This window comes from Rhinoderma darwinii, chromosome 4 (genome assembly GCF_050947455.1).
Source record: "Rhinoderma darwinii isolate aRhiDar2 chromosome 4, aRhiDar2.hap1, whole genome shotgun sequence".
In the NCBI taxonomy this organism is placed as follows: Eukaryota; Metazoa; Chordata; class Amphibia; order Anura; family Rhinodermatidae; genus Rhinoderma; species Rhinoderma darwinii.
In genome coordinates, this window is record NC_134690.1 from 157,769,128 (window position 1) to 157,795,681 (window position 26,554).

Consider the following 26,554-nt stretch of genomic DNA (forward strand, 5'->3'; position numbering starts at 1 on the left):
ACAGAGAAGAGGGAGGGGGTAAGTATGAATGTTTTTTTTTTTTTAATTTTCACAATGTGGTGTGATTTTTCAGACGGCATTCCCTGCGGTGTTCAGGGCAGATACACTGCACAGCTTGACGTAGTGTATTCGCCCTGAACACGCTGTGTGTGTTCGTATCCTGAAAGTAGAAATTTGGGTATGTTTACACATTAAGTAAACACTGTAGATTTTTTTATCAACGGATTTCATTGCGGAAAATCCGCAGAATATTACAGAAGCAGCAGAGTGCATGAGACAAATCTCATCCTCAAGCTGCCTAAAAAATCAGCCCAAAAAAAGTTCAGAAATTGACCAGCGGTGTGTTTTTTTAATCCGCAGCATGTCAATGTATTATTCGGAATCACTGCTTTTCTGGTGCAGGTTGTCCCCATTGAATTCAATAGGTTGGTAAAACCTGCAACAAATAGCAAATGTTACAATTTGCGCAGCAGAAAAGCTGCGATTCCACAGCAAAAACGCAACTCAGAAAAAAAAAGTGGGGTTTTTTTGGCTTTTAAAATGAATAAAAGGGTTTATTCTTACCACCCAATCATTGTCATAACGACACTTTCTTCTGTTCTCCATCCAGGCCGGCCTCCTGGGATGACGTTTCACCCCATGTGACTGCTGCAGCGGTCACATGGGCAGCAGCGACATCCCAGGAGATTTGGCTGTATGGACAACAGAGAGATATGTCGCCATGACGACGAAGAATGGGGTAAGTATAAACTTAATGCACGTTTGTCATTTTTCGGGCGGAATTCCCTGCGGGTTCCAGGACGGATACATGGTGTACTTTTATGCAGTGTATCCGCCATGTGTTTACCTGCAAACGCTGATGCTGCTGCAGAATCAACTGTAGCCTCTGCTGCCGATGTGGCCGTCATGATGCAGGACCTGTGAGTGACGTCACAGATCTGCACTGTCACAAGCTGGGCGTTCTGAAGAGAAGAGGATGTTACTTCTCTTCAGAGCGCCCAGCTAGTGAAAGTATTAAAAACGCCCCGATGTACGCACATAATACACGCCCACTTGGACTTTTACTTTTAAACACACCCACTTGGACTTTTGCAAGCCTCATTTGCATAATTACAAAAATGGTCATAACTTGGCCAAAAATGCTCGTTTTTTAAAAATAAAAACGTTACTGTAATCTACATTGCAGCGCCTATCTGCTGCAATAGCAGATAGGGGTTGCAAAATCTGGTGACAGAGCCTCTTTAAGCAAATCAGGGATTTATAGAGTCAAATATAGAGAGAAAAAAATTCGGACGTTTCCCTTTAACCTGATGTTGATAAAATAAGCAACAGCAAAAGCCATACTACAGCCCGTTACAAAGAAAATAATAAAGAGCAATTGTGGAAAAAAAAGTTAATGATGTTCTTGGCAGAGTTTGGTGAAGTTGATCTATTTGCAGTTTTTTTTTTTTATCTTCTCTCTTAATACAATTGCATCTCATAGCATCACAGCTGAAGGATCTAGAGGCAGGTCATCCAGCCATAATCAGCTTATTCACTTTCTGTCCTGGTGACGACGCATTCTGTCCTATGCACAATCACTGAGCACAGTTCTAAGTGTTGTATTGATGGGATTTATTTTGCAGAACCCCAGCTGAAAGGAATTGTGACACGGTTATTCAGCCAGCAGGGATACTTCCTGCAGATGCACCCAGATGGCAGTATTGATGGCACTAAGGACGAAAACAGCGACTACAGTAAGGAAAATCACCCTTTTTATCACAATTATAAATCATGTTTAATGCCTGTTTCCTATCAGGGACTTTGCACAAACATCAGAAGCCCATTTCTTACAGAACAGCTGTCTATCCAGCATTTAACATTTTTACTTCTAGAACACAGTCATTTATTACTCTATTTTAACGTATTAGGCTCTATTCAGACGACAGGGAAACTCGGCCGTGTGACGTACGTGTTTTTGTTTTTTTTTAACGGCCGTCACACGGCTGCATTGAAATCAATGGATGTCTATGGGGCTATTCAAACGGCCATTTTTTTAACGGAAAATGTGAACGGGCCAGGTAAAAATATAACATGTGCTATTTTTGCCCGTTTTCCTCAATCCCTCAATAGACTCAAGTCTATGAGGGATCCGTGAAAACCGGTCCCGTACGCGTGCAAATCGGCCATGCTATACGGCCGTTTATCACTGTCAATTGGACACCCAGTCATCTGAATTAAGCCTTCGCTTTGTAGTTTTAGCTTGACACACAAAATAAACATGTACTTGTGTATAGTGTCAATAAGGTTGGTGTTATTTTATAGCTATATAGTACTTATATACAGTGCTGCATTTAAAGTGTCCTAATCATTACCTTTTTAATACAGAAAATAATTCCTAGATTATACCGATTAAGGGCTTATTCACACGATACAGTCCAATACCATTTATTGGCTTGAATTTCACAAAACAGCAGCATTTTGCCGCGATTTTTTTGAAAATCACGGCAAAAACTGCATTTGACCTTAAAGTGTAACTAAACTTTCAGAAAACTTTTGATGACTTTTATAAAACTTCTGACATGTCATAGTGACATATCAGAAGTTTTGATCAGTGGGGGACTGAGCTCTGAGACCCCCACTGATCACTGAAACAAAGGGGTAGAAGCGCTCAGGTGAGCGCCGTGTTCCTTCGTTTCTGATCGGCTCTGCTCAGTTCTCTATGGAAAGACGAGCGAGTGATTTACAAACTCATAGACTTGCTATTGAGCCTGTACACCACTCAATCCACACAGCAAATCCACTGCAAATCTGCCATGCCTTATCCAGCGATATATATAATACATCTGGGCATCTATGCAACTGCAGAGGATTTTAGGCATGTTGTTTTATAATATGCTGAATGCCCGATCTGCTGCTATGTTTGTCATTTAAATGAAAAGGGTTTCATTCCGCAAATCTGCTGAAAAATCGGAAGCAAAATCCACATGTAACACGAACTCTGCTGTGAATTTGCGGGCTTTTTCCATGGCTGAATTTCACTACATGTGATCTTGGTATATTGCAATGTAAGACTAAAGTAATCAGTATAAACTGGGGCATTTCTTTATGTAGTAAAAAAATATAATTTGCCTAAGTTGATACCTCACCATAGGATTGCCATGTTTTTTTGCACGTTATACCAAATATGAATATTTAAAAAAATGATTATTTATAATATAAGTAACAGCGTTTTTTGCTTCCAACAAAGCTGGCATAATTTCTGTCTGAAAATAAAAAACAAGTATAATATCGAATAAAGGGGTAGACTATATTAATGCAATGGCGACATGACATAAACACCATATTTATGAAGCATGCCACTTTTCTGACACAAACAACAATTTCCATTTTGAAAAAGGGGACATTGATATGCCAAGTTTTACCACCACCACTTTAAAAAAAAAAATAACAAAATAAATACGTGACAAGGAATAAAATTGTGCCCTTTAATATAATATAATTTCAGATATTTAATATTAGAATCTTAGCATATGAGCATCTCATATTGATTTAGTGCTAGTTTATTGTATGGCTGCCTCTAAATTTAGTGATTTTATTAAGTGTATGACTTCTGATAGATTTAGTATATAGTGTAGGACTTACAATAGATGTAATGTTAGTGTCTAGTGGCTGCCATTAGATTTATTTTGTTTATTGGATTGCTGGTTTTGGATTTACATTAGTGTTACCATATGGCTACTTTTAGATTTAGTGTTAGCGTTTACTGTACAGCCACTTTTAGCCATAATAGGGCTACTATTAAATTTAATTTCTTTTTAGTGTAGGCTACTGAGATATTAGTCTTTAGTATTTTGCTACCATTGGATTCAGTAATAACACCATTACTTCCTACTTTTAGGTGAACAAAAAAAAAAAACTCAGCTAGGTTTTTAAGTTGGACATGGAAGAGGACACATCATTATCCTAAAAAGAGGAGGGGGCAGTGGAAACGTGCTGATATTTCAGGGCCAAGGATTTTTTTTTTTATAGCCTGAACAACCCATTAAAGTTTTTTCAGTTAAATCACTGCTATTGCTTCCGGCAAAACTACCCAACCGGTGCACAACAGAGACAAACGGAAACCATGGGCACCGGATCCATCACCGTTGAAATCAATGGTGATGGAAACGGAATCCTCTGGTTTCCGTTTGTGTCTGTTCAGGGTCCAGTTCTGACGGAAAGCTCCGACGGAACTTCTGAACGGGACTCCAACGCAGATGTGAACGAGGCCTTATGCAGCAATATTGCAAAAGTCGTCACCAAAAAAACACAATATCAGCATGACATTTGAACAGACCCTTGCGGCCTTACTGTTAACATACAGGCAGATTAAAATAAGTAGTTGGCTTACAAGTGAGCTGAACTAACATCAGAAAATGAAACCCAACCCGTTCTTCACCTTTTAAATAAAGTAGAATCGCTACAGAAATGATGTGATATGTGTATTGATCAAATTTACCTTATTTTACTGAATTAAGATTTCTCTTAGGATATTCAGCTATTGTCATAAATGCTTAATAGATTATTAAATGAACAGTAGATTGAGGATTATTTATCAAAAGATCATTTTATTTTTACTCCAGCCCTCTTCAATTTAATTCCTGTGGGTCTCCGAGTGGTTGCAATTCAAGGACTTAAGGCAGGACTCTACGCGGCAATGAATGGTGAAGGATTTCTCTTCAGCTCAGTAAGTCTGGTATTCCCTCCCTTTTTATGCATACAATATTGCAAAGAAAGCTACTAAATGACGTATGTTGAAAACCGTGAAGCAAATATTTTATTTACCTATTTGTGGGTGTAGTGTAGTGTTGAGGATGTTCTGAACCTGGAGATGCAGATAGAAAGCACCCTGTGGTCCCTGCAAAGCCTGAACTATTGGAGAGTGGGAAGATGCTCTTAAAGAGGCTCTGTCACCAGTTTATTAATTCCCTATCAACGAAACTAATCTAATAGGCACTTTGCTGCTGATAACTAGAATACGTTTATTATTTGCAAAGTTATGAGTAATATTTTTTTTATATATGCTAATGTTGCTCTAATAGCCAAATAGGAGGTGACTCTTTCTTTTCACTCTGGGCAGTGTCATGTTTTCTGTATGACGCTGTCCAATCAGCATACAGCTCCTCCCCCTTCCCTGCCCAGCAACACAGCCTGATCATATAGTATACAGCTTCCATTCCCGACTGTGTATTCAACTGGCGATATATCCGATTGTGTCTTAGCTAGAACTGCGATCTCCTCTTTCATATGCCACCCGAACTGCCGTTCTAGGTGGTCCACAGCCTGAGATATGGCTGTTTGAAGTGATCCACTGCATAACATCCGGTGCACGGAGGCAGCCGGAGCAGCTGATTAGTGTTGGTCCATGTGTTGGAACCCCACCAATCCTAGACTGATGACCTATCCTGTGGAGCAGTATTAAAAACCGCCCAATGCCTGGACCATCCCTTTAAGCTCTAATGTGAATGTTACAGAATCTCTTTTCCAACTGGGATTCAGTACATTGCCCAATAGAACGTTTCATTTGTGCTTATAATTTTTTGTTCTGCTGCTATGGAGACAGTTGGAGTGTAAAGAATTGAAATTAATGTTCTCTGCTAAATACCCATTTTAGAAAATGAACTACTATATATTGCAGAATCATTACTTGTCTGTGCATGTGCCGTTTTTCCACAATATAATGTGCTTGGTACTTTCTTTAGCTCTTGCCATTTGCATAGCATGAATTAGAAAGATATTTGACAAGAACAGACTTGCTTTTATTATTTACTTCCTTTTTATTAGCTTGTAATGAACAATGAAATGATCAATGTTGAGGTGTTTAATTAAAGTCTGACATGTTTATACAGCCTTATACTAATATCAGACTTGGTAGTATCTAATGTGAACTTCCAACTCGAAACCTTATATCATATTATAAGATTATATTTGGGATTTGCATTATCAGCAGTTCCTTAAAATAACGGTATTATTGGAATTACCAAATAAGAATCCTGAGGGACTGGGAGAAATTTAACACAGGTTTTAAAGAGAACCTTTCACCTCCCCATACATGTGCAGCTGAGTGCAGCATGTAATGGGCAGGGCTGCACAAACCCTGGGGCACTTAAAAAAAATTTCCTACCCTCCTCCGTTATTTAGATATCGGTCCCGTAATATTTGGCGCCCAATATTTAAATAACCGCCTGAACTGTCCGTGGGGTGTGCACTGGCAAGGGGGCGTGTTACTATGGCTGTGACACTGTCCAATTAGATACGACAGTGTTACAGAAAGAGCGAGGATAGAGGAGATAGTGTGCGCGAGCGCGCGCGCATGCTCTCACTCTTCAGCTTTCAAGATCAGTCTTCTGCCGATCTGGCAAGGGGGCATGTCACTGCTACGGACAGTGTAAGAGCTGTGGAGAGGAGAGCGCGCCCCAGTTCTTACACTGTCCGTAGCAGTGACACGCTCCCTTGCCAGTTCGGCAGACAAAGTACAAGACTGATCTCTCGTAAGAGCTGAAGAGATGAGAGCATGCACGCTCTCCTCTCCACAGCTCTTACACTGTCCGTAGCAGTGACATGCCCCCTTGCCAGTCTCCTCTATCCTCGCTCTTGGTGTAACACTGTAAATATCTGATTGGACAGTGTCACAGCCATAGTAACACACCCACTTACCAGTACATGCCCCATTGACAGTTCAGGGGGTTATTTAAATATCGGGTGCCAAATATAATGGCACTGATATCTAAATAATGGAGGAGGGTAGAAAAACAATTTGGTGCCCAAGGGTTTGTGCAGCCCTCCCCATTACATGCTGCACTCAGCTGCACATGTATGGGGAGGTGAAAGGTTCTCTTGATGTCCTTTCCTTAGGTTAAGCCATCAATTTATGATCACTGAGTGTCTGACCATCAGGACCTACACTCATCAGCAGAACAATGGGACAGCACTAACATAGTGCTGTCTATGTGCTTGAGGCTGTGTCTGGTCTTGTAGCTCAGCCCTGTTCAGCCCCATGGCAGTACCTGTATAACTAAAATACTCCATATTTATCACATAGCTGATACCATTTTTAAAAAGGTGCTTAAAGCGTTACTCTACTTTCACTGAAAAAGGAGTATAGTGCAGGAGTGTGCACTATAATCATTCTTCTAAATCACTTGTATTACCGTCGTTTCTGCTTCTAACAGCATCATGGACTGTCTATAGGCCGTACTGCCGGCGGCTCATAAGAGAGAGTCCAGCCCGTCTCCATGACTCCCATATGTAGAACATGCGCCATCTCTGCAGAATCCTACAGCGCTGGCGGCCGTTCCTCATACGAGAGCAGTGGAGACGAGCAGGATGCTCTCTTTTCTATTGCAAAGTTCTGAGCCGCCGGCAGCACGGACTATAGACAGTCTGTGCTGTATTTAGAAGCAGAAACGGTAATACAAGTTACGATTATAGCGCACACTGTTTTGGTTTTTTATTTGCTCTGATTTTTGTGAACTGTAATATATTTGTTGAAATAATGAAATTCTGTCAAAACCCCTGACAAAACTGCAAAAAAAGATGTGTAGGTATGTGTGTATTTTGTTGTTCTCATTTATATTATAGGTTTATACTTGGCCTAGAGCTTGTACCTGTTCTATTACAATTTATAGCAATAGAAACATTCTAAGAGACGCCGGGTGAGATTTTAATACATTTGCCACAGATATCACTCATATTACGTTTTAACATGGCATCTGCACCTATACACCTTTGTGCTAATACTCTCTGAGCCTCATTTGCCTGAGTAGCTGTGTTAGTCATCCGTACAAGGGTGCTAAGAATAATGCTCAGGGTTTTATACTGAAGTTTGGGTGATCTTCATGAGCCTGTTAATTGGAACAGATGAATCCCCCTGGAAAAGAACGCTTAAAAGACAATTTTAATGTTAAATCCTTAAAATGGTCTAGACTTGCCAATATATTCCTAAAGATACCAGGCTAACCAGGTAGGTAAAGACTAGATAAGGCTACCAATAATGAGTAATAATTCACCTAAAGTTCAATTATTGTAGCATTCCCCCAGATATCTAACCAAAAATATAACACCTGTCCCCACCTGGACTAAATAGCAAAGTGTGCATTCACATTAAATAAAGATCTGATAACTAGCAGAGTGTGCATTTACACTCAATAGCGAAAAAGCAACACCTAGGACACTGTGCATTCACACTGAAATGAGGTAGGGGTAGTGCACATTCACACTCATAGATAACAGCACAGCACCTATAGCAGTAGTGCACATTCACACTCATAGATAACAACACAGCACCTATAGCAGTAGTGTGCATTCACACTCATAGATTACAGGGCAGCACCTATAGCAATAGTGTGCATGCACACTCATAGATAACAGCGCAGCACCTATAGCAATAGTGTGCATTCACACTCCTAGATAACAGTGCAGCACCTATAGCAATAGTGTGCATTCACACTCCTAGATAACAGTGCAGCACCTATAGCAATAGTGTGCATTCACACTCCTAGATAACAACGCAGCACCTATAGCAATAGTGTGCATTCACACTCATAGATAACGCAGCACCTATAGCAATAGTGTGCATTCACACTCATAGATAACAAAGCAGCACCTATAGCAATAGTGTGCATTCACACTCATAGATAACAGCACAGCACCTATAGCAGTAGCGTGCATTCACACTCATAGATAACAACACAGCACCTATAGCAATAGTGTGCATTCACACTCATAGATAACGCAGCACCTATAGCAATAGTGTGCATTCACACTCATAGATAACAAAGCAGCACCTATAGCAATAGTGTGCATTCACACTCATAGATAACAGTGCAGCACCCATAGCAATAGTGTGCATTCACACTCATAGATAACAGCACAGCACCCATAGCAATAGTGTGCATTCACACTCCTAGATAACAACGCAGCACCTATAGCAGTAGTGTGCATTCACACTCCTAGATAACAACGCAGCACCTATAGCAATAGTGTGCATTCACACTCATAGATAACAGCGCAGCACACATAGCAATAGTGTACATTCACACTCATAGATAAGAGCACAGCACCTATAGCAATAGTGTGCATTCACACTCATATATAACAGTGCAGCACCTATAGCAATAGTGTGCATTCACACTCATAGATAACAGCACAGCACCTATAGCAGTAGTGTGCATTCACACTCATAGATAACAGTGCAGCACCTATAGCAATAGTGTTTATTCACACTCATATATAGCAGTGCAGCACCTATAGCAATAGTGTGCATTCACACTCATAGATAACAGCGCAGCACCTATAGCAATAGTGTGCATTCACACTCATAGATAACAACACAGCACCTATAGCAATAGTGTGCATTCACACTCATATATAACAGTGCAGCACCTATAGCAATAGTGTGCATTCACACTCATAGATAACAGCGCAGCACCTATAGCAGTAGTGTGCATTCACACTCATAGATAACAGCACAGCACCTATAGCAATAGTGTGCATTCACACTTGACAGAGATTGTACACCCAAAGCAAGAGTGTGCATTCACACTGAACCAATCTGAACACCTAACGCGTTTCTGCGTCCTCAGTTTGTATAGGACGTTTCTTCAGAGGTCTATAGTATTAATTGGAACAACACATTTCTTAGTATTGTCTTTTCCTTATTAATGATTACCAAATTTATGAAGATATTTGTATAAGATGTGGAGCATCATTAGTCGCATGAAATGTGTTACTTTTATAGCAGATGTGCAATTTATAGCTGCAATATGCTCGCAGCTAGAGAGACATGCATCAGTTTGCTGGAGTCTTGTATACCGCCTGCTATGGCTCTTCAATGTAATAGAGTAACAGAGCATGCTGGGTTATGTGGCTTTTATGTTTGCTCATAACTGGTTTTCTGATAGAAAAGGATCTATCTCTTCTTCCTAGAATATGGATTCTATTTTACCCATTGGCAGTTTTCTCTTTCTCATTATTCTTTCATCATCATGCTTTATGGCATCAAGTTCTGTGTAGTATTTCTATTTGAATTGCAGGCAGAGAAGAGCACATGAAAGGTTTGTATGCACATTACATATGAAATTGGTACTCGATACTGTCCTTACTTGGGCTGTATTTGTGGCTGGCACTAATAAGGTGGCTCTACTTCAAAAAGGACATTGCTCCACTGATCGGAGTGTAACATCAGTCTAATGATACAGCGTATATTTCCATCTGGGGGGCTCATCTTTACTATTATTTCAGTGTTTTCTGTTGAGTAATGAAAACTTTCTCTTTTAATATTTGCAAGATCCTATTAATCAATCAATCTATTAATTAGATTGTGCTTTTAGATTTCATAATAAGTACTTAGATAGGATATATAGACAAATAGGAAAAAAAAACAACAAAGCGCACATAGTGCATGAAACATTACAGAGATTAGGTGGGTACTGTGTTCAAGTTGTGCTAACCTTGTGAAGTTATGCTAGGAGCATAACATCCAGTATAGCATATTCCTCTGGGATGTAATTGCTTGCGTCCGGTTGCAGCCTGAGATCCGGTTCGAGAGCTAAAAGAAGCCTCTATATTTGGACAGCAGGAGTACGAAGAAAAAGGTGGATACCTCTCTGACGCAGCCGGTATGTGGATCATCCACGATTAGAATGGTTCATTCGTCCCAGTCATGAAGACAAGATAGGTATAAAAAGGGGTTTTATTAAGTACAAGAGCAAAGTGTTTCGCAACCGAACTGGTTTCTTCCTCAGGTAGCGTACAAATGACAAAGGTAGGTGGGGTGGAGGTGAAATAACGGAACGTAAGGTCGGTTAGATTAACCCCTTCAGGACCAAGCTCATTTTGGCCTTCAGGACCAGACCCATTTTTTCAAATCTGACATATTTCACTTTATGTGGTAATAACTCCGGAACGCTTTTACCTATCCAAGCGATTCTGAGATTGTTTTCTCGTGACACATTGGACTTTATGATAGTGGAAAAATGTGGTCGATAAATTCAATATTTACCAGTGAAAAACACCAAAATTTGGTGAAAAATTGCAAAAATTTGAATTTTTCTAAATGTAAATGTATCTGCTTGTAAGACAGGCAGTTATACCACACAAAATTGTTGCTAATTAACATCCCCCATATGTCTACTTTAGATTGGCATCGTTTTTTGAACATCCTTTTATTTTTCTAGGACGTTACAAGGCTTAGAACTTTAGCAGCAATTTCTCACATTTTCAAGAAAATTTCAAAAGGCTATTTTTACAGTGGCCAGTTCAGTTGTGAAGCGGCTTTTAGGGCCTTATATATTAGAAACCGCCAAAAAGTCACCCCATTTTAAAATCTTCACCCCTCAAAGTATTCAAAACAGCATTTAGAAAGTTTCTTAACCCTTTAAACGTTTCACAGGAATTAAAGCAACGTAGAGGTGAAATTTTCAAATTTCATTTTTTTTTTGCAGAAATTCATTTTTATTCTATTTTTTTTGTAACACAGAAGTTTTTACCAGAGAAATGCAACTCAATATTTATTGCCCAGATTCTGCAGTTTTTAGAAATATCCCACATGTGGCCCTAGTGTGATAATGGACTGAAGCACCGGCCTCAGAAGCAAAGGAGCACCCAGTGGATTTTGGGCCTCCTTTTTATTAGAAAATATTTTAGGCTCCATGTCAGGTTTCAAGGGCTCTTTCGGTGCCAAAACAGTGGAAATCCACCAAAAGTGACCCCATTTTGGAAACTACACCCCTTGAGGAAATTATCTAGGGGTATAGTGAGCATTTTGACCCCACAGGTTTTTTGCAGAAATTATTGGAAGTAGGCCGTGAAAATAAAAATCGTCATTCTTTCAAAGATTATGTAGGTTTAGCTAATTTTTTCTAATTTCCACGAGGACTAAAGGAGAAAAAGCACCGCAATATTTGTAAAGCAATTTCTCCCGAGTAAAACAATACCCCACATGTGGTTATAAACGGATGTTTGGACACACGGCGGAGCTTAGAAGGGAAAGAGCGCCATTTGGCTTTTGGAGCTCAAATTTAGCAGGAATGGTTTGCGCAGGCCATGTCGCATTTGCAAAGCCCCTGAGGTACCAAAACAGTGAAAACGCCAAAAAAGTGACTCCATTGAGAAAACTACACCCCTTGAGGAATCCATCTAGGGGTGTAGTGAGCATTTTGCCCCCACAGGTGTTTCATAGATTTTATTAGAATTGGGCAGTGAAAATAAAAAAAATCCTTTTTCTTCAATAAGACGTAGCTTTAGCTCCAAATTTTAAATTTTCTCAACAAATAAAGGAAAAAAAGAACCCCAACGCTTGTAAAGCAACTTCTCTGGAGTACGGCAATACCCCACACGTGGTCGTAAAATGCTGTTTGGGCACACGGCAGGGCTCAGAAGGGAAGGAGCGCCATTTGCTTTTGGTGTACAGATTTTGCTGCATTTGGTTTCTGGTCGCTATGTTGCATTTGCAAAGTCCATGTGGGACCAAAACAGTGGAAACCCCCCAGAAGTGACGCCATTTTGGAAACAACACCCTCAAGGTATTCACCTAGGGGTGTAGTGAGCATGTTAACCCCACAGGTGTTTTGCAGAAATTCGTGTGCACACGAGGTGGGAGAATGAAAATGGGAATTTTTCCTTAGATACGCCAATATGTGGTGCCCGGCTTGTGCCACCATAACAAGACAGCTCTCAATTATTATGCGGTGTTTCCCTGTTTTAGAATCACCCTACATGTGGCCCTAATCTTTTGCCTGGACATTTGACAGGGCTCAGGAGTGAAAGAGTACCATGTAAAATTGAGGCCTAATTTGGCGACTTATAAAGTACTGGTTCACAATTGCAGAGGCTTTGATGTGAAATAATAAAAGAAACCCCTGAGAAGTGACCCCATTTTGGAAACTGCACCCCTCAAGGCATTTATTAAGAGGTGTAGTGAGCATTTTCACCCCACGTGTCTTTTCCATAAATGATTGCGCTGCGGAAGGTACAAATTAAATAGTTTCCCTAGATATGCCAATTCAGTGTCAAATGTCATGCCCAGCTTGTGCCACTTTTTTTTTTATATACACCGTTCACCGTACGTTATAAACTACATGTTACCTTTATTCTGCGGGTCAGTACGATTACGGCGATACCAAATTTATAGAACTTTTTTATAACTTTTTGCACAATAAAATTACTTTTGGAAAGAGAATGTATTTTTTCTGTCGCCAAGTTGTGAGAGCCATAACTTTTACATTTTTTCGTCGATGGAGCTGTGTGAGGGCTTGTTTTTTTGCGAGACGAGGTATAGATTTTATCGGTACCATTTTTGGATACATGCGACTTTTTGATCACTTTTTATTTCAATTTTTGGAAGACAGTGACCAAAAAAACAGTAATTATGGCAGTGTTTTTGAGTTGTTTTTTTACGGCGTTCACTGTGCGGAATAAATAACATAATATTTTTATAGTTCAGGTCGTTACGATCGCTGCGATACCAAATATGTATGGCTTTATTATTTTTTTCAATAATAAATGACTTATAAGGGAAAAAGGGCGATTGTGTTTTGTGTTATTATTTGAAACTTTTATTGTATGTTTTCCAACTTTTATTTTTAATTTTTTTACACTTTTTTTTACACTTTTCTTTAGTCCCACTAGGGGACTTGAATGTCCAACTATTTGTTTGATGTTCTAATACATTGCACTACCTATGTAGTGCAATGTATTGGAACTGTCAGTTGTTCACTGACAGCAAGCCGATTAGGCTCCGCCTCTGGGCGGGGCCTAATCAGCTTACGTAATGGCAGACAGGAGTCCATTGTTAGGGCTCCTGTTGCCATGGTAGCAGTCGCCAGCCTTGCCATCGCATGGCAAGGCTGCCGATTTTCTACAAACCTCTAGGATGCAGCGATCACAATGGATCGCTGCATCAAAGGGGTTAATGCCAGGAATCGGAGCTAGCTCCGGTTCCTGGCGATAGATCGGGGTGTCCGCTGTAACATACAGCGGACACCCACTGCTGATGACGCCGGCTCAGCTTCTGAGCCGGAAGCTGGGCCGGCGCCATCTTGCCGATGTTACCGGAAGCCTCCTGGGCCCCGCCGACGACGGGGCATAGGAGGATTCCGTTACAGGCTGATCGGGAGGTAAGCATTAGCCCTCCGATCGCCTTTGCAGCCACCGGCAACCCAGCGATCACGTTGCTGGGGTGCCGGTGGCTATAAACTCCTCACATGCTGCGATCTCTATTGAACGCAGCATGTGAGGGGTTAATCGGTCGGATCGGAGGCTAGCTCCGGTCCTGGCCGATACCTTAGGGTGCCAGCTGTAACATACAGCTGTCACCCGGTGGTGATGTCGCTGGCTCAGCTCCTGAGCCAGCTTCATCTCCATGACGTATATTTACGTGAAAAGGCGGTAAGCCACCGATTTTAATGACGTATATATACGTGATCCGGCGGGAAGGGGTTAAGAGCTACCGGGTCAGGCTTGCAGGTCATGTTTACATTGGGATACACAGATAAAAGATAACTAAACAATATATGATACGATACATTAAAAATCAGTTAATGGGAATACTATAAACTGATTTTTAATGTATCGTATCATATATTCTTTAGTTATCTTTTATCTATGTATCCCAATGTAAACATGACCTGCAAGCCGGACCCGGTAGCTCTTAATCTAACCGACCTTACGTTCGGTTATTTAACCTGCACCTCACCTACCTTTGTCTTTGTACCTGAGGAAGAAACCAGTTCGGTTTCGAAACACTTCGCTGTTTTTCTTGTACTTAAAGGGATCCTGTCATCAACATCTTACCTGTTAAACTCGCCTGACCCCTCAATGGCCGCAGCTGTCCAGAGTTCGTTCCTGTTCTCTTCTTTCCTGAAGTCCTCCTCTGTCTGTAAATATCGTCGTTTAAACTCTTCCCGCACTTTATGATTATTTTTTGCTCTGGGACGCAGCTTCTTAACCCCGCCCACCGCCACCACCTGTCCGGCCCTGATTGGCTAAGGAGCTGTCAATCAAAAAGAAGGAGGTGGAGTCCACTCTGAGACGCTGGAGGAATGAAAATCTGACTTTTCAGATGAAGATTTGACTCTTTTCTGCTCATTTGCATACGGCGTGGGACCGGGACCACTGAAAAACTGAATACTAAAGGTACAGAGCTTACTTAGAACATATTTATAGCTTAGATGACAATGATTTTTCACCCACTTTCACCAGGTATTGCTGGCTTTATAGCTAAAATGCTGGTGACAGGTTCCCTTTAATAAAACCCCTTTTTATACCTACCTTGTCTTCATGACTGGGACGAATGGACTATTCTAATCGTGGATGATCCACAAACCGGCTGCGCCAGAGAGGTATCCGCCTTTTTCTTCGTACTCCTGTTGTACATAGGATATATGGCTCATTAAATTACAGTATTTAGCATCTGTACTCTGGTCTGTAATAATAATGGATGAATCCCCATTGTACAGTGGACACTTGATGGATATAAGAAGGATTACTTTTGGAAAGTTGTCTGCTATAGGCCACTCTCTCATTTTCCCTATTACCACTTTCTGAGAAGTTCTCTTCACAACAGCAGCTGATTTCAGGCGGTCCCATCAGCCGGATGCCCTATGATCCTGTTATCCACAGGAGACCTGCTTAGAACTATTTAATAAGAAAAAATGAATTAAAAAGACTAGCTAAATGTTAGTACATATTAGTGAAATTCTCTGCATGTCCATTTACCTCTCTATTCAAAGGCACAGTACTTTTCCTGTTATGCCACTCTTCTTGTTCTTTTTTTCCAGAAAATAAGCATGCGCTATAATCTTGTGGTCTAACTGTGCTGTGCAGACACAACACGAGCTTTCTCAGTTTATAGAGTTCTATAAACTTGGTTGTCACATGAGGAGGGACGAGCCCTTCCAGAGTGGGATACTCTTGTACAGTGGCATCAAAGCTGGAATTGACGTATCCACTTATGAAGAAAGATATTTGCTGCAAATATGTGACCTTCACCCTAATCAATTAGTAAATTCATGAATTCAATATTTATTGAGTAAATTACAGATTTCTTTAAAACCCGTCTCCTTTTGCTATACCATGTCTCCTATCTCCTCTAAATACACAGAAAGCAAATGACAATCGTACTTGTTCCTGCACCTTTGCCCTTGTCTTGCATGTTTGTGTAAGGCCTTATTCACACGACCGGGTCCGAGTGTCGGCCGATAAAAACGGCCGTTTTGGACCGTTTTTCCCGGCCGTTTTGCATCCGTTCCAATTCCGTTCTGGGCCGTGTTGCCGTTTTTAACGGTCAATTTTGACCCGTTTTGCATCAGTTTTTTTCCCTGTCCGTTTTAAAATCGGATGAATTTCATTTGTAAATTTTTTGTCACACACTTCCCTCTGTAGATAATGCCACACACTGCCCTCTGTAGATACTACCACAGTCCCCCTGTAGGTAGTGGCACACAGCCCCCTGTAGGTAGTGGCACACAGCCCCCTGTAGGTAGTGGCACACAGCCCCCTGTAGGTAGTGGCACACAGCCCCCTGTAAGTAGTGGCAAACAACCCCCTGTAGGTAATGCCACACAGCCCCCTGTAGGTAATGCCACACAGCCCCCCGTAGGTAATGCCACACAGCCCACTGTAGGTAGTTCTACACAGCACCCACCCATAGATGGCACCACCCCCCCCCCCCTACCTGTCTGTAGATAGCGCCACCGTTCAAGGAGAAGTGCCTGACGTCACTGTGTCCATATATGGACACAGTGAAGTCAGGGACTTCTCCTGGGGTGGAGACACCGGACCCTGTGGAGACACAGGGTCGGGCATTCCGCTTCAGTAGTACCTGACGTCACTGTGTCCATATATGGACACAGTGAAGTCAGGGACTTTTCCTGGAGCGAAAACACCGGCCACAGGGTCGGAGATTCCGCTTCAGAAGTGCCTGTCGCCACTGTGTCAGTGAAGTCAGGGACTTCTCCTGGACCGGAAACACAGGTCACAGGGTCTGGGATTCCGCTTCAGAATTCCCTAACGTCACTGTGTCCAGTGACGTCAGGCACTTCTGAAGCGGAATCCCGACCCTGTGGCCGGTGTTTCCGCTCAAGGAGAAGCCCCTGACTTCATTGTGTACTTATATGGACACAGTGACGTCAAGCACTTTTGAAGCGGAATCCCAGGCAACAGCGTTGCCGAAGCTGTGGCCAGGGATTCCGCTCCTACAGGGAGCAAACAAATACCCTCCTCCTCCTGCTCACATGCACTTCGCACTGTGAGGAGGAGTCTGAGAGAGAGCGAGCAACGGAAGACACGGCCGTCACTCGGGACACATTCCAGTGATGGCCGTGTATTACCCGGCGCCATAGACTTCTATGGGGGCCGGGAGAACGGCCGAAAATAGAGCATGTCCCATTTTTTGACGGCCGAGTTTCCCGGGCCGTCAAAAAAACGGTCGTGTGAATAGCCCCATTAGGGGTCTATTGTTCCTACTGCGGCCATGTTACTGCCGTTTTATGAACGGCTGTCACACGGCCGGGAAACCCTGTCGTGTGAATTAGGTTTTACCTGGTTAGTAGGAATCCAAAACACACTTGTGGAGCATGGAGAAACAGTCTTTTGTGGGGAAGTAGAACTTGTTATCACATTATACATGTACCTATGTGCGTTGATCCAGACAAAGGGTCAAGTGTTTCCTAGGAAGTACTACTTGAAGCCTCTAGATTCGACAAATAGAAAGCTGCAAGAAGAGAAATAAGAATAGATTTTGCATAAATATGTAAGTGGAGGTAGGCTTTATATGGAATGTTGCATGTATTTCTTTCTAGTGGTGGTCTGAATATTAAATTGAAGAATAAATCAGCATTAAAAATTCATTTGTTTTCTAATTTATCTTCTGTTACAAAAATGCTCCAGTTGCCAGATATTCTCTTTACTTCATTATAATGGCACCCGTTGGTGTTTAAAGAGGCTCTGTCACCAGATTTTGCAACCCCTATCTCCTATTGCAGCAGATCGGCGCTGCAATGTAGATAAGAGTAACGTTTTTTGTTTTTTTTAAAACGAGCATTTTTGGCCAAGTTATGACCATTTTTATATTTATGTAAATGAGGCTTTCTAAAGTACAACTGGGCGTGTTTAAAGTTAAAGTACAACTGGGCGTGTATTGTGTTCGTTACATCTGGGCGTTTTTACTTCTTTTACTAGCTGGGCGTTGTGTATAGAAGTATCATCCACTTCTCTTCACAACGCCCAGCTTCTGGCAGTGCAGACACACAGCGTGTTCTCGAGAGATCACGCTGTGACGTCACTCACTTCCTGCCCCAGGTCCTGCATCGTGTCGGACCAGCGAGGACACATCGGCACTAGAGGCTACATTTGATTCTGCAGCAGCATCGGCGTTTGCAGGTAAGTCGATGTAGCTACTTACCTGCAAACGCTGATGCTGCTGCAGAATCAACTGTAGCCTCTGGTGCCGATGTGTCCTCGCTCGTCCGACACGATGCAGGACCTGGGGCAGGAAGTGAGTGACGTCACAGCGTGATCTCTCGAGAACACGCTGTGTGTCTGTGCACTGTCAGAAGCTGGGCGTTGTGAAGAGAAGTGGATGATACTTCTATACACAACGCCCAGCTAGTAAAAGAAGTAAAAACGCCCAGATGTAACGAACACAATACACGCCCAGTTGTACTTTAACTTTAAACACGCCCAGTTGTACTTTAGAAAGCCTCATTTACATAAATATAAAAATGGTCATAACTTGGCCAAAAATGCTCGTTTTTAAAAAAAACAAAAAACGTTACTCTTATCTACATTGCAGCGCCGATCTGCTGCAATAGGAGATAGGGGTTGCAAAATCTGGTGACAGAGCCTCTTTAATCTGTATAGTAATGTGGATGTCCTCCTACTGGGCTGACTGAGGGAGGACACACATGCTCAGTTCCACTTTCCAACTGCCACCAGCGAATAGAAAATGCCTTCTCTGCTTGTCACTAAAGAAGTAGAGAAGAAGCTTTTGTACAGAAACACAGCTTGAAGTGTGAATGGAGACTCACACAGTAAGAAATACACAGGAGAGCCAGTAGTTTGCTTAGATGAAAAGAGACCATTCATACTACACTGCTTACATACAGCATTGAACTCTCCCCTCTCCTGCTCATCTCACTGTGTGTAAGCTGCAGGCTCACCCTCTTCTTGATTTATATAGCGATAGACTCTCCCTCTAAAAGACATGTAAATCTTTGTTATATTTTTTTGTGTTTTCTTAATTTAGTGTAGCTATATATTTTTCCATTTTAAAAGCTTTCCTGGGGTAATTATTTTGGAGTGTGTGTGTGTGTGTGTGTGTGTGTGTGTGTCAGCTGATATAAATGGGAGTTTATTGATAGAGAAATGTCATAAATTGTTACAGTCTCCAGGATATGATGGAGTAAATTGAGATCAGAGAGAGACATGTGGAGATGCATTCAGAGCCTTATTTGACATTAGCTGATATTATAACTACCCTGCATTATCCAGCCATCCTGCAGTAAAATACAACCGTCATTAAGGGCCTGTTCACATCAGCGTTCGCTTTCCAATGTAGGGTTCCGTCGGAGGTTTCCATCGTGGAACCCCGCAACGCAAATTCAAACGGAAACCACAGCTTTCGTTTGCCTCACCGTTGATAACAATGGTAACGGAAACACTGCTAATGGTTTCCGTTTGTCACCATACCGGTAGTCGAAACCTGCCAGAATGGTGACAAACGGAAAGACTATCTCAGTCTATACTGCAAAGTTCACACGTGAGATACAGCAAACAGGAAATGTCAGCCTAGTGTGACTGTTCTAGTGGCCAGTGTGAAAACTGAAATATATCAAGACTTCTTTTTTTTATTTGGATAGTAACAAAAAAAAAAACAACAAAAATAGAAAAAATGTTAACAATAAAAACCTGATTTGAATAATATGTCATTTTCTGATGATACTTTACCTTTAAAGACAACTTCTTACTTTATTGTAATGTAGTAAAGACACATTGCCATGATTTTAACTAGACCATTTTACTAGTATCTGAATTTTACATTAGTCTGAATACTTGAAGGCTGGATAAGTTTGATCAAACTCACACAGTGCGTCCTTAACGCACACAGATATGGAAACGCTGTGTGCAGCATGCTTTGTGCAGTTACTCTTGCTGTTATTTCTCTAATACCTACAGAGACCACATCCTCCGATGCACACATATTATTAATAGTAAGGGTAAAGAGAACACACCATTATGTTAAGTTGTATCTTGCTATATTGTGTTCACTTAGATATTATATAGTGTGTTTAATATTTGTAACAAAAGTATTGGGCACAACCCTTAATCATTGAATTCAGGTGTTTCATTCAGCCCCATTGCCACGTGTATAAAATCCAGCACCTAGCCATTCAGTCTGTTTACAAACAGACTTTCTAAAGAGCTCACTGAATTCCAGCGTGGTTCTGTAATAGGATGCCACCGTTGCAGCAAGTCAGCCCATGAAATTTCTTCCCACCTAGATATTCCATGATCAACTGTGAATGGTATTATTACAAAGTAGAAGTGTTTAGGAACCACAGCAACTCCGCTACTAAGTGGCAGACCACGTAAAGTTGCAGAGCGGGGTCGCCGAGTCCTGAGGCGCATAGTGCATAAAAGTCGCCAGCGCTCTAGTGACTCAATAACTGCAGAATTCCAAACCTCCTCTGGCATCAAAATCCACACAAAAACTGTGCGCTGGGAGCTTCATGGTATGTATTCCCAGAGCAGAACAGCTGGATGCAAGCCTTACATCACCAAGCACAATGCCAAGCGTCGTCGGATAGAGTGGTGTAAAGCATGCCACTACTGGACTCTGAAACAGTGGGAACGTGTTCTATCTAGTGACTAATCACTCTTCTCTATCTGGTAGTCTGATAGACGAGTCTGGGTTTGGCGAATGCCAGGAGAACGTTACTTGCCTGACTGCATTGTGCCGAGTGTAATATCTGGTGGAGGAGAAATAATTCTATATGGTTGTTTTCAGTAGCTGGCCCAGGCCCCTTAGTTCCAGTGAAGGTAAATCTCAGTGCTTCAGCATAGCTAATCATTTTGGACAGTTGCATGCTTCCAAATTTGTGGGAACAGTTTGGGGAAGGCTCTTTTCTGTTCCAGCATGACTGCTTCAGTGCACAAAGCAAGTTCCATAAAGGCATGGTTGGGTGAGTTGGGTGTGGATGAATTTGACTGGCCCCCACAGAGCCCTGAACTCAGCCCCATCAAACAACTTTGGGATGAACTAGAACAGAGATTGGGAACCAGGCCCTCTCATCCAACTTCAGTGTCTGACCTCACAAATGCTCTTCTGGTGGAATTGGCAAAAATTCCTACAGACAAACTCCCAAATCTTGTAGAAAGCCTTCCCACAAGAATGCTGTTTTAGCTCCAAAGGGGGGAAGCAACTCCATATTAATGCCTATGAACTTAGAATGGGATGTCATAAAAGCTCATGTAGGTGCAATATATTGGTGTACCAATACTTTTGTCCATATTGTGTGTGTGTGTGTGTGTGTGTGTGTGTGTGTAAACTGTTTAAGTGCTGGAATTTGGAGAATCCCATTCCAATTTTTCATGGTAATGATTTTATATATCTTCCCCTAGAGCTTTACTAGGATGGAGTGCACAAATATGATTGCTTTGTGGACAGCTACATACAATGATAATCCTGATAGCAATAAACTGCCTGATGTGCAATGGGATAAAAAAAAATGTGGCTCTGGTATTTTTATATGTATGTGTTAATGCACGAGGTATAGTTGAGAAGGTAAAAATAATTCATGTTAGAGAGGTGTTGGGTAAGCTAAGCTTAATCATACAGTGCATGACTTACAGATACATGCAGATGATGATGTCATTCATTTTCAATTGTTGTATTATATATTGCATGCTGATTTTACTGTGTACACAGTGCCTAGTGCATTTAATACAGGATTGCAAAGGGGTTGGTGAGCTGTAAACTATGTCAATCATGGTGCACAAAATTCTATCTTCTGACATGTCATGAAAAGGTCTCAGCAGGGCCAGCTTTATGTTGGATGTTGCTCTGTGCGGTACATTATGTTGGCGCCCCCCTTCCCCATATGGTGTTGTGCTATAGTATACAAATAACCATACCAAACAATGCTAATTATCAGTACTGTACAGTGACGAATGTTGGCCAAATAACACTTGTATAAAGTTGCCCAAATAACAATAATATACAGTGAAGCCACTACTACCATACACTGAAAATATAATATATTAAATGCCAACATACAGTGCTCAAAGAATACCAAAATAGAATCACCAAATTGTAATTTAATAATAGTGCTATACAATTAATAGGATTTCAGGTGGTCACCAGTGCCTCTAAATGGTCAAACACCCATAAGGGTGGCCATGGGAGTCAGAAGATAGTATCAGTGGGTTTTGGAAGCTGAGACCCATACTGATGGCCAAATAGTCTATACCAGACACATTTGGACCTATACTATATATATTCTGACATTTCTTTAATACATATCATAAAATATATTTTAAAAAATTAGTTTTTCTTTTAGAAAAGTACACATTTACTGTAAATTGAAGACAATCCAGGATACTCATACCATGACAGGAGATACAATGTTTGACCTTGTTTGTAACCTTATTAGCCATCTCTGCCAACTATAGTATGAGTATAATGTGAGATTTAGCTTGCTGGGAAATGACTGCCAAAAACTATTACTCGTGCCTGATTTTGATAAAAAATGCCTGAACCATTATACAAATGTATTGTATGCTCCCCATGGAAAGTATGTAGAATATACAATATAGGAAATAGTTATTTCCTTCTGTCCCCGCTGCTTAGTTGTACGTGACTGGTTCTGCTTCTTCAGCTTCTTAATTTTCTATGTGTTTTATTCTTCTGCTGTGCAGAATTTATCCAGCGGTTCTGCCCATCAGTCCGTTGTGTATATAGAGATGCAGACAGAAATATTGCAGGACACAGTAAACCTAGCAGCTCACTCTTTGTACTCCTAGACGGACACTGAAAAGTAACGTTCGTCTTTCTTTATACTTGTAATTGAAGGTTAAGTGTGAGCAATTAATGCAATTGGCTTTTTCTTGAGCACATTCACAACCTTGTGTGGTATATTCAGCAGGCATTGAGAGAAAATATCATAATTTAGACTGTACTCCATACCATTTTACAGTTTTAGATTATACAGTTAATTTCCGAAATTTTTTAAGGCTGGCCATACAGTTAGCTGTCACCTGAACGCTCGTTTAACTGACAGCTGTCTCACCCGACCCCCCCACCCCCATCACATGCACGCTCGGCTGGGCATGTTTTCTGAATGGGGAGAGGGGAGTAAGCCGCTGCCAGACATCTGTGGTGGAAATCGTCAGGTTCGGCCGACATTAATCTAACGTGTATAGCCACCTTAAGAGCAACTTTGTAAATACCTTTCTTTCTGAAATCGATGAATTATCTATATCTATCTGCATGTGCAAAGACGTTCTCTACGCTCTCTACAGCATATCCCTGCTGCGACTGATAAAGGAAAGGGGGGTTCTGAACAGGAGAACTCTAAATATTAACCTAGTTTTTTTTTTAAACCAGATAGCCCCTTTCATTGTGTTCTAGTACTGTAGTAAGGAAATCAGGATAAGTCAAAAGAGAGAAATATTTTTCTTCTCTTCCGAATTCATTTACGAAAGTTATATGTCAGTGACAATTAGGACACATTACGGTTCTACAGGTCCAGTGGTCTATTATGGCAAAAAAAAAAAAAGAAAAATATATTTTTGCTAATAGCACACTAGAAAGAATACAGCGGACATATTTATGAGAAGAGCAGTGCCTTCACCTACTCCCACCCTCCTCTCTCCTTAGTGACAGCAATTGCTGTATAAGCCTTTATATAGTAGAGGACGTTAGTTATTGGTGAAGGGGGCATGAGAAGGCGATCGCACAGCCACCCTCACCAATGCCTAACTGTATACAGGCTTATACAGCAACTGACGTCATTAGGAGTAGGAGGCGAGGGCACTGCCCTCTTCATGAATACACTGGACTCCTAAGCATGTCCACTATATCCTTTTTATTGGGATATAAGACAGGCGGCATAATAGGGAAGTGGTCCTTACATAGGGCAGCATATTTTAGTGATACATCTGATTTGAGATTTAGTTACATAAGACTGGACAACCCCTGTTCTAATGGGATGCCTTTTCACTTTCCTGGCCTACTTTATTGAAGCATATTTCTGGCAGTAACACTTCATTTCACTTTATCGTGTACATGCACTTAGATTTTTCCATTGATTACCTCATTCAATTTGCACTCACAGCATGCTGCGTTGCTGCTGAAAGACTGCCAGAGTAAGATTACTGCAGGTTTCCACTATTAATATATTATCTCTGCTCATATCACGCACAGGTCTACATGTCAGGAATTAAAGCAGCGCCAGACAAGACGTGGCCTTAATTTAGACAATTGGATCTTCTGCAAAAGTACTTGCATTCATCTTTTGAAGGCCATGCACTGTACTTGTTTTTATTGTTTCTAGTTTTAGACATGATTCACTGTATAACTGATACAACAAAATTGTGCTCCCACAATATAGGAAATTTTTATGGATTCACTGAAGTGATATATGAGTAAAATATAAGTTTATTTAGATAACTCTCTAAAAACAGGGGTACAATCACCACCGTGACAAAAGCCCCACCGTGTGAATTTAAAAACGAATTAAACAGTAAACTACTGAGTCCTGATACCATTGCGAACCCTCTATGACTCAGTATGTTTATAACAGATATCAAAACGGAATCAGCATATAACCATGGGCAAAACAGTAGTATAAACCTTGAAACACACTAGAGCCCGCGATAACCGCACCTGGAACTCCCAGTGTTAAAGGATACAACAATTCACACTGTCCCCAATGCTACAATTCCTCACTAACACGACCCTACGCGTTTCTTGTACTTATCATCATGGGTCTGTACTTGGTCACTCTGGCCGGGATGCCAGCGATATTAATTCAACAGCAGGTATTCTGCTGTACACCACGGAAGCATGCTCGCATTGATATCAGCGGCATGCCTCACTCCGGGACTCTGAGTCATAATAAACAGTAAACTCCTCCCCCCGTCCTCGGCAGCAGTCTGCAAATCAGCCAATCCCACTCACTCCCCCGGAATTCGTGACGCCTGTCCATGTGACCCCTGGCCATCAGCTGACAGCCAGGAATCAACATCGACCGCATCCGACCGAACGCGCAGGCGCAGTGGAGATCGCAGTCGCGTCACCCATGCTGCATAAGACCCTAGGTAAAGAAAGGAATCCAACGATATTTGATAAAATGGATAATTATTACGGATCAGCTCCTGCCCGCAACTGGACAGCCATAGACCACCTAACCAAAAAAGTACATATTGTATGGAAGGTTGAATAATAGTATATGTCTACCACGCTTTATAATTTGTGAAAAAATTGTGAAAAAATCTCTCTTGAAGGACCATGTCTGTCGAACCTAGACTAAAAGAAGATGTGACAGAGACCACATGACAATATGACCACACATTGACCACACATTGACAGCCCTAGCACTGATATCCTATTTAAATAAAGCAGGCAAAATTGGTTTGCTCATTTAAACCATCTGGTTGTACACATGACAATTTGTAAATCCACTGGGCTTCTTTTCGCAGAATGAGGTTATCCCAGTCTCCCCCCCCCCCCCCCCGTTTTGGAGGCCTTATGAGTTCAATAGCCTGGAATTTCAAACATTCTGCTTTACCCTGGTGTTTGGCATGTACATGTTTGGATATGAGAATGCGCCGGTACCTTTTCAAGATTTGCATGATTTCACTTTGCTTGGAATCATACGTGCCAATGAGTCTCGTAACTCTCTCTTCCTTACGTTGTCTAGGGACAAGAAGACTTTGCCTATCTGCATCTCTCGCTCCCTTATAGGCCTTCCTGATTACTCCCATAGGAAAACCTCTATCCTTTAGTCTACCTGTGAGCTCTTGCGCCTGTCTTTCGAAGTCCTCCATCGAGCTACAGTTCCGGCGTTATCGCATGAACTGGCCCTTAGGAATACCACGCTTGAGGGGATAAGGGTGGCAGCTATTCCATTGAAGGAAACTGTTGGTTGCTGTTTCCTTGCGGTGTACCTTAGTACAAATTGTACCTTCAGCTGTTTTGGTGATTTTAAGGTCTAAAAAGGACAGTTCCTGATTACTGATCTCGCTTGTAACCTTAGCCCCAAAGCATTAATATTAAGGGCTGCTACAAAGCTATTGAATTCCTCCACTGTTGAATTCCAGAACAGTAACACGTCATCAATATATCTGATCCAGATCCCTATCGATGAAGTCCACTTAGCAAACCTATCCCCAAAAACAATAGCCTCCTCCCACCAGCCAAGGAATAAATTTGCATAGGTGGGAGCCGTAGGACTTCCCATTGCAGTACCACATTGCTGGTGAAAGATCCTATCTTCGAAGATGAACACATTCTTCTCCAGCACAAAATGTA

At 41.5% G+C, this 26,554-nt stretch overlaps 1 protein-coding gene across 4 annotated transcripts in view; it reads left to right on the forward strand.

Annotated features, from left to right (window-relative positions):
• FGF12 (fibroblast growth factor 12) overlaps window positions 1–26,554 on the forward strand; it is a 430,891-nt gene that overhangs the window by 284,767 nt on the left and 119,570 nt on the right. For all 4 annotated transcript variants that reach the window (XM_075861773.1, XM_075861772.1, XM_075861771.1 and 1 more), the window contains 2 exons: window positions 1,626–1,736; window positions 4,605–4,708. In XM_075861773.1, coding sequence (XP_075717888.1) covers window positions 1,626–1,736; window positions 4,605–4,708 — 215 coding nt within the window. The remainder of the gene's footprint in view (window positions 1–1,625; window positions 1,737–4,604; window positions 4,709–26,554) is intronic.